The sequence below is a fragment of the Oenanthe melanoleuca genome, chromosome 21 (assembly GCF_029582105.1).
Source record: "Oenanthe melanoleuca isolate GR-GAL-2019-014 chromosome 21, OMel1.0, whole genome shotgun sequence".
In the NCBI taxonomy this organism is placed as follows: domain Eukaryota; kingdom Metazoa; phylum Chordata; class Aves; order Passeriformes; family Muscicapidae; genus Oenanthe; species Oenanthe melanoleuca.
Window position 1 is genome coordinate 2,749,513 of NC_079354.1, and position 15,744 is coordinate 2,765,256.

General features: G+C 39.0%; 1 protein-coding gene across 5 annotated transcripts in view; it reads left to right on the forward strand.

The window, feature by feature from the left end:
- VPS13D (vacuolar protein sorting 13 homolog D) overlaps nucleotides 1–15,744 on the forward strand; it is a 93,621-nt gene that overhangs the window by 41,506 nt on the left and 36,371 nt on the right. For all 5 annotated transcript variants that reach the window (XM_056507906.1, XM_056507907.1, XM_056507903.1 and 2 more), the window contains 18 exons: nucleotides 536–746; nucleotides 1,574–1,821; nucleotides 2,399–2,590; nucleotides 3,487–3,613; nucleotides 4,088–4,230; nucleotides 5,065–5,195; nucleotides 5,441–5,616; nucleotides 5,697–5,820; nucleotides 6,390–6,625; nucleotides 7,378–7,486; nucleotides 8,105–8,265; nucleotides 8,620–8,728; nucleotides 9,476–9,655; nucleotides 9,916–10,032; nucleotides 10,353–10,502; nucleotides 10,653–10,802; nucleotides 11,628–11,724; nucleotides 13,321–13,469. In XM_056507906.1, coding sequence (XP_056363881.1) covers nucleotides 536–746; nucleotides 1,574–1,821; nucleotides 2,399–2,590; nucleotides 3,487–3,613; nucleotides 4,088–4,230; nucleotides 5,065–5,195; nucleotides 5,441–5,616; nucleotides 5,697–5,820; nucleotides 6,390–6,625; nucleotides 7,378–7,486; nucleotides 8,105–8,265; nucleotides 8,620–8,728; nucleotides 9,476–9,655; nucleotides 9,916–10,032; nucleotides 10,353–10,502; nucleotides 10,653–10,802; nucleotides 11,628–11,724; nucleotides 13,321–13,469 — 2,810 coding nt within the window. The remainder of the gene's footprint in view (nucleotides 1–535; nucleotides 747–1,573; nucleotides 1,822–2,398; nucleotides 2,591–3,486; nucleotides 3,614–4,087; nucleotides 4,231–5,064; nucleotides 5,196–5,440; nucleotides 5,617–5,696; nucleotides 5,821–6,389; nucleotides 6,626–7,377; nucleotides 7,487–8,104; nucleotides 8,266–8,619; nucleotides 8,729–9,475; nucleotides 9,656–9,915; nucleotides 10,033–10,352; nucleotides 10,503–10,652; nucleotides 10,803–11,627; nucleotides 11,725–13,320; nucleotides 13,470–15,744) is intronic.

A 15,744-nucleotide genomic window follows, 5' to 3' on the forward strand; every position in this document is an offset into this window, starting at 1 on the left:
CTTCACACCAGAACAGTCCTCCCTGGGCAGGATTTGGGTCATGTCAGGAAGAAAACAGTCAGCAAAAGACTAAAGAGCCCAGTAGAACTTTTGGTTGTAGTTCATATAAACAGGAAAAGCTGAGACTCTGTAAAGAGTGAATCTTATTTCTGTATGTAGCAAAGTTGTCTCTTTAGCATTAGTCTAGAGGGTTTTGGTGTTACATGCAAAGTTTTAGTGTAGAAATGTAATGGTACACTGATAATGTACCCAAAAGGTTTGAAGAATGAGGTTTTGGGAACAAGCATTTTCACTAAAGAATTTGAGTACCAGCAAGTTTTTAGACTGTTTCATTTTACAAACTGAAATTAGTCTTCTGCCAGATTGTTAATAGAGCGGAAAATAACAGGTTGGTTTTTGAACGTTCATAAAGCAGGAAGTGGTTTACATTAAAACTAGATGCATTGCCTTAAAAACTTGAGACTTGCTACTACAAAATTTTATGTTTTTCATTAAAGGAGCCTTTTGATATGTGTGTTTTCTTCTCTGGTTGCAGAGCCTGTAGTCCTTCCAGCAGTTATGCCAGGAGATTCCTTTGCTATTCCATTACATCTCACATCCTGGCGTTTGCAAGCCAGGCCCAAAGGAATGGGAGTGTTCTTCTGTAAGGCTCCAATTCACTGGACTGATGTCCAGAAGACAGCAGAGGTGTGCAGCAGCAAGAGGGAGTGTCACTCCATGGAGTCTGAAAACAGCAGGTTTTTCAGGTAATTAAAGCCTGAAAATTTCTTCTTCTGTAAGCTCTGATAAATGAAATCCTGTGAAAGTAAATAAGAGGAAAGAAAATGCTTAGAGATGAAAGCTGCTGCAGTTTAGTGGGATGTTTTATTGGGTCTCTGGAATAGTGAGAAAGCAGTGAAGTATAGCTGCTCTGGTTCTGCAGGACTCCTTGAAGCCCTTCTGACAGTGCCTGTTAAACCTGACAATACAAAGCACACTATGAACATTTATTGTAAAAAAAAGTAGTTGTTAGAAAATAGAATGTGAACTTAGATTAAATTAACTGCTCTGTCTCACTGAGGATAGTGAGTGGTTTTCCAAAAGATGTTTACAAATACTCATTCTTTGTCCTCAATGTCCTCTGCTCAGTTCTGAGGCCAAAAATGTCTCTGAATAGTGAGGGCTTAATGGGATTTTGTAGTTTTCTGATATGATTGATTTAGGGTTGCACTGAATTTAGGAAATACTAAAATAGGGATTATGAAAATTGTATCAGGAAATGACCTTTGCCCACTATATAGTTACTGCTCTGTGTCAGTTCCATAGTTCATTTACTAATACGCTGTTTTGAATGTATCACAGGGAGCAAAAGAAACAAATTATTTAAAATGAAGGTTTACCAACTCAGTTTTTCACCTTAACTAATGAAAAACTGAAATGTCAAGAGGTCAGAGCAAGGATATATCTACTGGGAAGAAGGACACATTCAGCATTTATGTTTAAGAACATGATTATAGTTTACTTTAATGGTTAAAAAGACAGGGTTTAATTGTTCTATCAAATTCATTGACTTCTCACGTGTTGGCATTCCCAGGTTTTGTGTGGCTATAAAGAAAGAGAATTACCCAGACTACATGCCTTCCAGCATCTTCTCTGACAGTGCTAAGCAGATTTTCAGGCAGCCTGGGCACACCATTTACCTGCTGCCAACGGTGGTAATCTGCAATCTGCTGCCTTGTGAGCTGGAGTTCTACGTGAAGGGTTTGCCCATCAGTGGGACACTGAAGCCTGGCAAAGAAGCTGCTTTGCACACAGCTGACACTGCCCAGAACATCGAGCTTGGTAAGGCTCCTGCCTTTTGCTGCTCCTCCCTGTGCCTCCAGAAACTTGTTTCTGCAAGGAACTATGGCACAGAATGGAAAAATAGAGAAAATGAAAGCATTTAAAAGATGATTTCATTCCAACCCAGTATTGCCATAATTCCTTTAAATCTGTCAGCTGTCACTTAGTGTTCCTTGCTTGGTTCTTGGTTTCCTGAGAGTGGAAACTGAAGAGAACAGTGGTAAAGAGGGAATAAATCAAATAAGCTGCTAATATTTTGGGTGGTTTTGCTCATTTCTTTTTAACAGAAGTAATTGGTGTTGAGAGTATATGTGGAGTTATTTAACACTGTCTAGACCTGTAATGCCTAAAGCAATAATCAACCCTAAGCAGGGTCTTTTACAGGACTTGTTTTGCTGTTTGTGACTTAAATGGAGGCATTTTTTCATGAGGCCAGAATTTACTATACTGGGCAGATTTAAAAGTTGATCAGGGTGAAATCTAGAAATATTTAGGGAGATCAAGTTACATGAAACACCAGCTTAAGTGCTTATCAAAACCTTGTGTTTGTGTGGTGATGTTTTATTTTGTTTCATAGGGGTATTGCTAGAAAACTTCCCAATCTGCAAAGAGCTGCTGATCCCCCCGGGGACGCAGAACTACATGGTGCGGATGCGGCTGTACGATGTCAGCAAGCGGCTGCTGAACCTCACCATCCGCATCGTGTGTCGTGCTGAGGGCTCCCTCAAAATACTCATTTCAGCCCCATACTGGTTAATCAACAAAACAGGCAAGTGCTGTTGGAATCATGAAGTGGGAAATAAGGATTTCCTGTAGTGTTTTGATTTGCTTTCTGTTGCATCTATGATGTTGCTTGGGGTGAAGTCAGCAGGAAAGGCCTTTGCAGGGTTTTACAGAAATGTTTATTTCAGCCATGCATGAATTCAGGGTTGGGGGAACAAAGGCTAAAACTCTTGTGAGGGTCCAGGTTTAGTACATGGAATGAGCAGGCAGGCAGAGCATCAGAGACCAATTATCAGGTGACATGGGGGTGCCACAAGGGAAGGGCCAGAGCAGAGGACCAGCAGGGAATTAGGGTGGGAGTGACTGAAGGGCTGGGACAGGGCATGGGGTTGACCCAGGGAACAGAGCAGGGGTTGCATTCCCTAGTTGGGAAAACATTTTTGGGTCTCCACAGCTTTCTAATCAATTTCTTTTAAATGCTACTTAAGAGGAATCAAGGTTGTAAGGATTTGTATTTTTAAAAGTGCCAGCAGCTACTGCTTGATTACAGCAGATAACTTAGACATTGGGTTGTTGTATTACAGATTTTCAAACAAGAGCTGTTGTACCTCTCAATAAATCAATGTGGATTAGATCACTGTTAAAATTTGTGGTTTTCAAAGACTGAAATGCCTTAAGAAGGCAACAGGTCTGAATTGCAGAGTCTATGTGAACTTCCACTGGCACTTTCAGGTCGCACAGACCAGTCTCATGACCTGCAGCTCTGAACTGCTGTTTTGAGAAGATTAGATGAAGAACTAGAAGGAGAATTCATGCACAGTAATAGCTAAAATACTACAACAAAAATCTTGGGTTCTTTAATTTGAAATTTTTACTGTTCTCATTTTAATTTGTACAAAGGTGATATGTAGTTTAACACTTTTCTTCTGTGTTTACTTGAAGGTTTGCCACTTATCTTCAGACAAGATAATGCAAAAACAGATGCAGCTGGTCAGTTTGAAGAGCATGAGCTTGCTAGAAGCCTCAGCCCACTGCTGTTCTGTTATGCTGATAAAGAACAGCCAAACTTGTAAGTAAGAAGGACAATCAGGAGGAACTTTACAAGGATGAATTAAGATGACCTGTAAAATGATACATTTTTTAATACTGTGTTGAGCATATTGGATTCTTACACATTTCCTACTAAAAGCTCCTTGGTTGGCCAATTCTGTTGTGTCTCAATTTTTTTCCAAATTTTAATGTTTTTTTAAAAAGTATTTCAAAGATAAAAGACACATAAATGCTATCATGATTAATGAGTCTGGAAATTGCCAAGCTCTGTACAGGACATGGCCACTGACTCCTTACCAATGTGTTGAAAGGGCTTATGGCAGAAATGCAGAATGAGTCACTCAGTAAGAGATTTATCATGGCTTCAAATGCTTCTACATCCAGACACAGATGTTCTTTTTCTATCTGGGCATGTGTTTGATCACCAGCATGGTGTTGCTATCTGATCCTTCATTTAAATGACTAAACCTTTGTGTTTTCTTCTTACCCTTAGCTGCACGATGCGGGTTGGAAGGGGAATCCATCCTGAAGGCACTCCTGGCTGGTGCCAGGGCTTCTCCCTGGATGGTGGCAGTGGTGTCAGAGCCCTTAAGGTGATCCAGCGTGGAAACAGGCCTGGCCTCATCTATAACATTGGTAGGTGGTGATGGGAGCACTGGAAACCCTGAGAGCTATTGGTGAGATACAATGTCAGTGACATCAGAAACAGAACAAGTGCAGCAGAGAAACACGCCTTCTTAAAGGCTTTTGAGGGTCCAGACAAAACTATTAAACAAAAGATAGTATTCTAAGCATTTTTAGATCTTCTGTTTTAAGCTTTATTAGCTTAAAAATTAGTTTTGAGTTATTTTTAATTTTGCATTTCATCACTGAGTGTTAATAACTACGTTGTCAAACTGTTCTGTCTACTTCTGTGTTTTTATTCCCTCTGTATCTTAATTCCAAGTACATTCTAAACCCCATGACATTACTCTGATTATTTTGAATGTCTGTGTACTGTGACTGTTCAGCCATGTGCTGCTTCTGTGGGTTTTGGCTGGTGGTGCCTGCCTAGGCTGATGTGCAGGAGTGCAGCTTCTGAATTCCTTGTACACAAAGTACAAGCAGATTTTAGTTTTGAATTAAATGAGAGTCTGGAAGTTAATCCACACTGATTGTCAAGGAATTTTTTATATGGTTAAAAGTGAAATAATTGCTTGCATTGATATACTTCTGATTGGGAATTGTTTTGGGGTTTATTATCTTCAGTTATCTTCAGTATCTAAGCTGTACTTGAGAAATAGAAAATGACAGATGGCATAAGGTTACATTTACTGTTTAAAATTATGTTCCAGTGCAAGGCAGTTTTATGGCACAAAAACTTCATCTCAAGAACCCAAGAAAGAACTTGTGTTCTCTGAAATATATTATGGCAGCTATCTTTTTCTTTTGTAAATAATAGCTGTATTTTCACCTTGTTTTTATTACCAGGCATTGATGTCAAGAAAGGCAGAGGCCGTTACATTGACACCTGCATGGTCACCTTTGCTCCCCGGTACCTGCTGGACAATAAATCACACCACAAACTGGCCTTTGTTCAGCGGGAGTTTGCCAGAGGTCGGGTAAGAAGCTTCCTGGTGGTGACTTCTTAGGGCAGTACTGTCACAGCATCTGCTCACCAAGAGCAGACATTGTTCTTTAAAGTATTGTTGGCTGGTATGAGGATCTTTCTGATTATTCCAATAGCAGCATCCACCTCACAGAAGAGTGACTGTGTTTGTATTTTAGAGGTGTTAAGGTAGGTTAATAGTGTTTTTTTTTCAGTGCTGGGATTATTTACCAATTATTTATCAATTCCTGTTCCTAGGGAACATCCAATCCTGATGGCTACATCTCCACCCTCCCTGGTTCCAGTGTGGTGTTCCACTGGCCACGGAATGATTATGATCAGCTGTTGTGTGTGAGGCTGATGGATGTCCCAAACTGCATTTGGTCCGGGGGCTTTGAGGTCAACAAGAACAATTCATTCCACATTAATATGAGGTAGCTGTGACCTATAAATCTTTTGTGTGACACTGCAGATAATGCAGATCAGAAGTTTACCTGTTTGTATTCTTGTTCAGGGACACCCTGGGAAAATGTTACTTCTTAAGAGTAGAAATCACCCTTCAAGGAGCCACGTATCGGATTGCATTCAGCGACACCGACCAGTTACCGCCGCCTTTCCGCATTGACAACTTCTCCAAGGTAAAAAAAACAAACCCCATATTTTTTCCTTAACTTTTCTTAGTAAAAAAAGTAGTTCTTCTGTATTTTTTATAAGTGGGAGCTGACTAACTTGTGTAATGAAATAAAATGAAAGTCTGTGTATTAGTCTGTTGTGATTGTAATTTTCTGAAGTTCTAGTAAAAATTGGAAGTACACAGCTATGTCATCTTTTTCAAATAATAGTAGTAACACTGTGGCTTTCATGAGAGCTTTAAAAATCTTACAAGGAAGAGAAGTATCACCAATGAGAGGGATGATATTTAATCTGTTCTAGTCTTGTAATTTAGATTAGCAGGGTTTGAGATGCTCCAGGGGCCTGCAGACATTTTGAACCCCAGATGACAGATAAAGGCAAAGATCCCTTTAAGATTCTTTTTACTTAAGACCTTAATGGAAGAATATGCATATGGAATTGATTGGAGGGGGAAAAAAAAGTGATTTGAACATGTTTCAGTCATCAACTCCTGGTAAATGAGCAAATAATAGCAAAAAGTCGGTCTGATGAAGAATTCCTGTATGAACAAACTCCTCCTTCCTGACTGTTCCAGGTCCCAGTTGTGTTTAAGCAGCACGGGGTGGTGGAGCCCAGGCTGTCCACTGATGTGAAGCCCATGACCTCTCTGGATTATGCATGGGATGAGCCAGTCCTGCCTCCCTTCATCACACTGACAGTGAAAGGAGCGGGCTCCTCAGAAGTTGTCTGCTGCATGAATGACTTTCAAGACAGCAAACAGCTTTACTATGAAAACTTCATCTATATTGCTGCTACATACACTTTCTCAGGGTAATTCTTTATATCTTTGATGGAAACATTTTTGATGTTCACATTAAGCTTTAATTAATTAATATCAAATTAGTATTCTCTTAATGGTTACCGTTCAAAAGTTTTCCACATGGAGTTAAACTTTTGTTTATCTTCTAGCTAGCAGAAGAAATGCCAAATTCAGAAGTTGTCTGGCTGTCAATAATTTGTGTATTTTACCTCATTTGGACACAGTACCTTTGCTTTAGAAGTGCAGCTTGACACTGTGTTTTCTGTCACACAGTGAGAAGGATTTAGCATGAGGCATCTGCTGTAACCCCACTACGTGGTCTCAGAAGAGTCAGGATGTTTGGGTCCCCCTCTGGGGACTTAATGTCTTCTGCTGTATAAAGGACACTTTACCACAAATCACACCTATTTAAAACATGCCTGTGAGGTTTAAGCTTGCAGTAGTTTATATGCTACTGAAAACAGCTCTGGGAGATTGATACAGGGCTTTGTTACTTTCCTCAACATGAGGTAGAAAACTGTCTTTTAATTCATCTGTTTTGCCTGTGAAGTTCCTAGTTCCAGTGAGAAACCAAACACCCTTTTAAAAATGTATTTAAGTTACCAGGTTGGCCTGGTAATTCCTAACATGATGGGTAGAACCCCCAGTATAAATGTTACTCTGACAGGCTCTATTGGAAGTGAATTTTGGTGCAGATCTAATTCATGCTACAAAAGAAGCTGCTACTCTGAACAAACATGATGCAGTTTTCATGGTGTTCCAGGTTACAGGAGCCAAGTGTCAGACCAGTTACTTCAAACAAGGATGCTGCAAATGCAGAGCTTGTCCTTGATGTTTCTCCAAAGACTCAACGAGTTTTACTGAAAAAGAAGGTACCAGGACACATTTGTCTTTTTTTTTTATCATACTGTTGCTATGTGCTGAAGTAAAATCTATGCTGAAAGTAGGACAACATTAAAAAAAAGTTCAAACTTTTAAAGGGTAGAGAAAGACTGCAAAGTGATAGGTTATTGTGAATTGTGGTGGTGCTTCTGTATAAGACTTTTATAGGGGTAAAGGTGACAGAAAAAGAAATTGGAATATAGTGACAAGGAAAGTTGTAAATGCCTCCAAGACAACAGAATGTGGTAGTTGTGTGTTCGATATTCTCATGAAGTTACAAGGTAAGACATGCTTCCTTTTTGGGAGCATTGTAAGCCAAGTCATGTGTTCCTGGAGCTCTTAAGAAATGGAAACTGTGTTTAAAGATCGCTGAAATTAACAAACAGCTTTTAAATGCAACTCTGCATCCAGCTGCTGTTGTGTACTCATTGAATATCAGAGTTCAATCAGAAGCCTTTATCCAAACTAGTTCCTAATTCTAGTTCAGGGCTGTGAAGTTAAATGTATACAAGTCATTCCAGGAATTATAGTACAAAGCCTCTGATAGCAAAACAGAACAAAAATGCTTTCTCTGTACTGTATTTAAATGTTGAATTTTTCTGTGACAGGAGCCAGGCAAGCGATCCCAGCTCTGGAGGATGACAGAATCAGGAATGCTTTGCCATGAAGGTTCTTCAGTTCCCCATAACCCCCACAAAGCTTCTCCTCGCTCCGAGGACTCCAGTATGATTTTAGATATTGCAGGCCTGGCAGCTGTCACAGATAACAGGTATTGAAATGCAGCTCCTCAGGAAACTGATGGGGGTTTCTAACAATGTCTTTCAAAGCATGCTTCATATGATATTCTCTCAATATGGAAAGACATTGTTCTTTCCATATGTGAAAGAGCTGGATTTTATCTAGTTTTATAGAAAACATCTTAGGATCACCTGTGTGACTTGGAAATACTTGTAAAAGCATGGCTGATGCCTTTGCAGCAGGTGACTGTTGACTGAGCACTTCAGATTAGGAAAATGAGCTGGGGGCAGAACAAATGTTCAGCACTAACAAAAGTGCAGAGAAAAAGTCCTGAGGTGAGTCCTGAGTCCTGAGGTGCATGCTCTGAGCTGTGGTACCCCTGCAGGTACGAGCCCCTGATGCTGAGGCGGCCGGACCAGCGGCGCAGCACCACCCAGACCTGGAGCTTTCAGGATGGGAAGCTGACCTGTGGCATCCATGGCCTTGTTGTCCAGGTCAGTACTGAGTATATGTTGGACCTGTTTTGTTTGTTGCTGATGTGGATGAGTCATTTGGGCTTAGTGTTGAAATGAACTAAAAGCTTTGAGGCAAGTTCAGAATACGGAGCAAGGCAAGCTGTGCGAGCAGCTTATGTTTTAAGTTTGTTTGAATGTTCTTATTAATTTCAAATAATTGCACTATTAATTAGAAATGAGAAAAGTATTTTAGTTAGTACTGTGATATTGCATCGATCATTTTATGATTAAATTGCTGCAGTTATTTAATTACTACTTGAAGTAACCAAAAAAGCTCTGTATTTCTGTCTTTAGATGTTGGATCAGTATGGATTTACATTCTCATATACAGGTCCAGGGTTTGTCTTTTAAAAAGCATCTTGTTATTTTGGAAAACTTTTCAGGAAGGACTTTCCAATGTCCCTTGATGATGTGATAGCTTCAGTTTTAAATGTGCAGTGGGAATACTTAATTCCCACTTACTTATCAATCACCCACCTAATTATCAATTACTTAATTATTGATCTTAGCTGTTTCTTCTGTCTGCCAGCTGATTGAACATGAGTTAGCAGAAACTTTAGTAATATCAAGTAAAATGCTGCTGAACTGCTCTTCCTTTAGTTCTGACAAATAAGAAGAGGAAAGTAAAACATGGCTTTAAATTAATATATATAAATAGTTATCTGAAGTATTTACCTATCACTTAATTACTTAATTTTCTTTCCTTACTCTTTTTTCTTTCTCCAGGCAAAGGGAGGAATACAGGGTCTTCATGATGGAGCTGAAGTTGTTCTAGGTCCTGATAACTCACTTGAGCTTTTGGGGCCAGTTCCACCTGAACAGCAGTTCACAAACCAAAAGATGAGGCCTGGCTCAGGAGTACTGGCCGTGAGAGTCATCCGAGATGGGCCAACTAGAGTTCTGCAGGTGACAGTCCTTCATTAACTGGAATCTAATTCCATTCTTTGCTTTTTCTGGAAATACTGTTTCTCTGAATTACATCTTAAATCCTTATGAAGAGCTGCCTTTATAATGACATGAAGGGGATGGGAATATCATAAGCCAGAAGTAATTGCTACTGAAGTTTTCCTTGTCCTTAATTTTTTAAAAAGTTAATTTGCAAAGGTAGGACAACATAGCTGTTATTTATATATAGGAAAGGGATCATTATAGTAATTTTTTTTCAGATAACTGATTTTAACCAACGTAGAAATGATCGTTCATTCAGTGAAGGAGAAGAACTCCCAGTTACAGAACAGGATCTGCGCAAGTTCAAAAATCCCGATACAGAGCAGGAATTAGAAGTAAGATATGACAACTGTCCTTGGCTTTTTTATTTTAATTTTCCCTTCTAGATTTCAGGAGAGGGATGATTGTCAGTAACCTCTCCTGATGATGACCTTGTGTTATGAGCTTTAGATTTTCCTGCTAAAACTTCTCATTCTTAGAATTTGGGTTAATATACCTTAACCCTCTTGATTCTGAGATTAATTGTCAGTGAGCTGCTCAGTCTCTCTGGAGATGATCCTAAAAAAATAATTTCTTTGCAGAAATGTGTCTTTGATATCACAGGTTTTTCAGTGTTGGTTTGTTAGTGGTGGGTTTTTTCCCCTTCTTTTCTCAGGTGCTTGTGAAACTGGAAGGTGGAATAGGATTGTCTTTGGTCAACAAAGTCCCTGAAGAGCTTGTGTTTGCAAGCCTCACCAGAATTTATGTCCACTACACTCAGCTCTCCACCAGTCAGATGCTAGAGCTCAGTGTGCATGATATACAGGTATTTGCCGTTTTGAAATTCATTTATTCATGGGTCTTCTTCACTTTTGTTTTTTTCATAGTAGATTTGAAAGATGTTTATAGCTGTGACTGAGATTTTAACTTTTAAATACCATTGTAGTTTCAGTTCTGTTTTCTGTCCATTGTGTAGGTGGACAACCAACTTATTGGCACCACACGGCCTTTTGTGCTCTTTCTGACACCCAGGGTGAGTGAGAATGAGCCCCTGGACCTTGGGCCTGCTGTGCAAGTCAATGCCATGAAATTTCCCAGTAAAAATGCACTGACTGATATATACAAGGTAAACCACAATGTTTTGTTTGCGTAACATAGATATTACTTTGCTTAAACGACCCTTCCTGGTTTTAATTTTTACTTGTAATCTGGATTTGGTGGTTTGTGAAGTACACTTTGTTGAATCAATTCTGAAGCTTAAAGGATGCAGTGTCCACCTTCTCAAGTTCATGGTGTTTAAAGCTACAGTACAGTGATGAACAGGGTAATAAGTATGTTTAAAAATGTGACAAGTCAGTCCAGACCCCTGTCTGTCCATGTCTGTGACCTTACTTTTCAAGGCACTTATTCTCTCCTGAGAACTGTAGTGCAGTGAACCAGAATATCTATGCTTTGCTCTTCAGGAGTTGAGTGCAAGGTTATAAATTCTCTCTGATAAGCTGTTATCTTGCTGATAAACCCAGTTCTGTGCACTGCAGCCGTTTGGAAACGTTGGCTGTAAATTTATCCACCAACTGTGGTATGTGCTGTGAGGGCAAAACTGAGTTGGTTGTCAAGATTTACTTTCTCACTTGGAATCTTTGCACATGTATTTTGACTCTGTTTTGAAAAGCAGCTGATTTTAGTATTGGAAATGCAGCTAAGATTTTTAAGTGTTAGGATTAGATAATAAAGCACAATGCCTTCCACAAAACTGAAATCATCATCACTGGTTGTTGATAACTTGAAGTGAAGAAAACTACCAAAGACATTTTGAAGGTGGGAGTCTTGCTACAAATCCATGAAACTGAAAATATTCCATTGAAATAGAACATGTTGTCCTTTTAAATAGCTTACATGGATTATATTTCTGGTGTTAATGCTGTAAACTGAGACTTGTTTATCTCTGTAGCATCTGATGATCACTGCCCGAAAGTTCACAGTTCAAATTGAGGAGAAACTGCTTCTGAAGCTATTGAGTTTCTTTGGCTATGACCAGTCGGAATCAGGTGTGGTATAAAATTGCACAGCCCAGTTTTCCAGTGTACAGAAGTATTATATCTTTGCTATGATCTTTGCATATAAAATAAGTAGAAAACACCAGCACACTCTTGGCTGTGTGGGACCTCCCACTCTTGAACAGAGCTGGAAATGCCTCAGTGGCCCCTGTGCAGCTGTTCAGGGGTGTTGTGCCTGTTGTAGAGCTCAGGTGATGGCCCCTGGACAGCCTGTCTCTGGAAGGAGTTCAGTATTCATTTTCAGTTCCTGTATTTGCATTCATCTGAACTGGGATAAAAGAAACTGTGTCATTAATTTAGCAAGCCAATTTGTTTAGTGATTTGTTTAGTTTGTTTATTTAACCCAGGGCTAGAAGTGGGATCTGTGTTAATTTGTTCCTTGGGCAGTTCCTCTTGCTTCAGTGCAAGAAAATTTTGTCTGACCTTTGTTGTGGCATCCATACCCCTGGTTTTAATTGTAATGTAAGTTTTTGTTCATTCACTGAGGCAAGACAGACCTTTTCAATCTTCTGATCTCATAGATGCTATTCTAATCCTCCTATTTTAGTGTTTATCTGTGCTTTGGAAACTTTCTGAAATGTTTGTTTTGGAGTGGCAATTGAAAAAGTCACTTCTATTATGCAGTAGCCTGTGTACTGTTACATAATAACTGTCACAGGAAAAGAACTATTTTTGGCATTATTCCAAATGGGGCCAAGCCTACAAATGATGCTCCAGAGTTCTGTCTTGCTAATCCACACTATCCTCTGAATTGTCTCTGGAAAAATAACTGTTTTGCATTTCACAGAGGACTTAAAAACTTAGATCTCTGGTGATGAAGAAGTAAAACTTTGGAGTTTTGCTCTTAGCCTTTCAACTAATCTCCCCTTTGTTCTGGTTTGCCCTGTTCCTTTTGCTCTTTTTTTTCCCTTACTTACTGTACATCATTTGTATTTTATCTGCTGATATCATCCTAGATTCAGACAAAAATAATTTCCTCATTTAGTTAGTTAGCATGTTTTATTGTTCATAAGTCTGAGTTCATAAGATGATCTTTTGTCTTTGCCCTGCTTCCTCACACCACCCAGGTACTCTTACAAATAACATGAGCCTGTTAATGTCGACTGAATTTGAGTTACTCTCCATGAAAATTGATTTGCTGGATGCCCTCCATGTAGGCATGCTGTCCATTGTGTAGTGAATATTTGAAAGCTTGCTTTGTACATTATATTCCTAGTTAAGTGTGTAAGGAATTGTAGAGAAAGTAGAGGGAGGAAAGCACTCTGTAAGAGCATGGCTGCACAATAGGAAAGTTGCATAGTCATGTGTTATCTCCTTGTTTCTGAGTGCTGATAAAGAGAAATTAGAAGTGAGATTGAAAGCTCAAATAACAGGTTTTAGAGATGCAGAGAGATCTGACAAAAATTCTTGAGCCTCAGAGGTCAACTTCGTGTCACAAGGCATGAGTAATTTTGCTGGCTACACCAGCGGTCACACATACTTTTTATTTGTGCAGAGGATTGTTAACTCTTAACAGAATGTGCATTCCTGACCCCATATTTATTTATCTTTAATTGGTTCTGATTCCTGTGTTTTGTCTGGATGCAGAGGTTGAAAATTATGATGAAAACCTCCACGAGAAGGTTGTTGAACAAAGCGGAGGACAAAAACGATACTACTTTGAAAATCTGAAAATCAGCGTGCCTCAAATCAAGTTGAGTGTCTTGACTTCCAACAAGCTCCCTTTGGATCTCAAGGTACATTTAATCAGCATAATTTCCAGTCTCTTCTGTAATAATCCTTCATTTTTGTAATTTCAGTTGAAGCACAGCCAACTGGACCTAATGACTCACTGCTTTACAAAAGACCTTAGTTACAATAATGGAAGTATAAAGAGCTTAAAGGGAATTACTATCATAATGTAAAAAGTTATTCAACTTAGAGAACAGAAAGGCAGGACAGCTCTGAGTGTTTTCATCCAAAAAATGTTATTTCATTGGAACTGGAGAATTTGCACGAACACTGTGCAATATAGTCAAAAATTAAAGTGAACTGAGATTGAATATGAACTTAAAATAGGTGGGAAGTCTGGTGTTTTTCATATGGTCATATATCTGGCACAGTTGGTAAGTGAACCAGGGATTCCAGGTTATGGCCAAAGCATAATCTCATCCAGTGTTCCTAAATCATGTGTTAGGACCTTCCTGACACAAAGTGGAAGCAATTAAATCATCCACTTCAAAAATTATTAATTTAACATTTCAGTCAGAAATACTTCACTTCTCTCTGAGCTAATACAATTATTCCCCTCCAAGGTGGAAGAGTTGAAACAAAACAAATCAACCAAACCACAAAAACCCCTTATGGAGGAACTGAGCTGCTGCCTTTTCAGAAAACCAAAACTGAGACACCAGCTGGGCTTTTTTGTCCTTGATATGAAGGACATCATGACAAGCAAGCTTCTGAAGAAGTTTAGTGTTGTGTCATGAATGTCTGTCATGGAGTCTTACCAAGATGATCCAGAAGATCACCAATCCTACATTATTGTATTATTTTTACAGAATCCTTGTGCTGAGGACAGTTCAATAGCTAGTTGGGATATTCCTTGGCTGTGATATTCCTAGCTATAATATTTCTTAGCTGTGATATTCCTTACTGCTAAATGATAGCAGCAGTGTCCTGAGTATGTAGCTGCACTTCAGCTTCAACATGAGAACCCTTGTAATTCCATTAGCTGAAATGCAGACTGAGGAAGCAGAGCTAGTGGTGAGTGCCTTTAAGAATCCAGCACTGTGCACTGTTCTGTTTGGATTTCCCAGCACCCTTGGAATAGGATTGCACATGGATCCATCTTGGCAGCCACCAGCAGCATTCCCAAGAGAAAATTTGGCACATACATTGTTCCCACAATGTTAACAGTCCCTGCATATTCTGTATATTGACTTTCACAGAAAGAGCTCAATTCAGTCCTGTAGCACAGGAGAGTTCAGAGTAGGAGGGAGAGAATAATCACAGTAGAGCCTTTGTGGAAGTTTTTCTAACTACCTCTAATGTTTCTGGCTTGGACATGGCTGTCTGGTAATTTGGTGTAGACAGATTATTTTTATTAGGTACCAGTATTAACAAAGTTGCCTCATATAATATCTGATAGTTAAACAGGAAATTACTTCCTACCCAAATGAATAATGAGGACTACTCTGGTTGGTCATCCATTTACTGAAAAAATAAATAGCTCTTTTCTTACTTGCAAACTTCACTCAGACCTGTAAGTTGCCTTAATTGCCTGCAGATGGCACAAAAACTCATGTTCCTTATACCAGGCAGCTTTGGTGATTAATGTGTAAAGATAAAACATCAGTGTGAAGCTTCTTGCCTTCTTCAAAGTTGATGTTGGTGAGTGTGCAGATGCCATTATCAAGACCTGAAGAAGAAGATGCCTCTTTCTGTCTTAAAAAACTAATTTTCTTATATTTTTTCAGAATTATTTTATTTATGTATTTATTTGTGTATCTGTATTTAGATGTATAGCTTGTCCACCTTAAATGTGGGATTTTTATGTATAAATTGTACAAAGCACAGATGGCCTATGAGCTAATTACAGTCTTTGTTTTCTTCCTTGAAAAATAATGGGAAAAGCTAGTTTAAAGAATTTCTTTAGACCACATAAACGGGCCTCAGGCTTACAGGAAATTATGTATGTTATTCTAGCTCATCCTGACACTTAATCCCTTCACAGAAGTTCAGCAGGGTGGAAAATAGCCAGTTTTGTCAAGGAAATTCATTTAGGGTTAGAGTTTAATTGAACATTAGAACAATATAGCAAAGTTATATATGGAATCTTAGACACATTTTGGTTTGAAGTATTCCTGTGAAGTGTGGGAAACAGATTACATTGGAAACTTATTGACTCTTGAGTTACTGAAGAAATGCAGTGCTAAGAAGTTATCAATGCTTAGAATTAACAAGTCTATGGGTGACTGCTCTCTGTATCAAAGTGTCCACTCTGCAGTGGTAGAGAACTCCAGCAGCTTC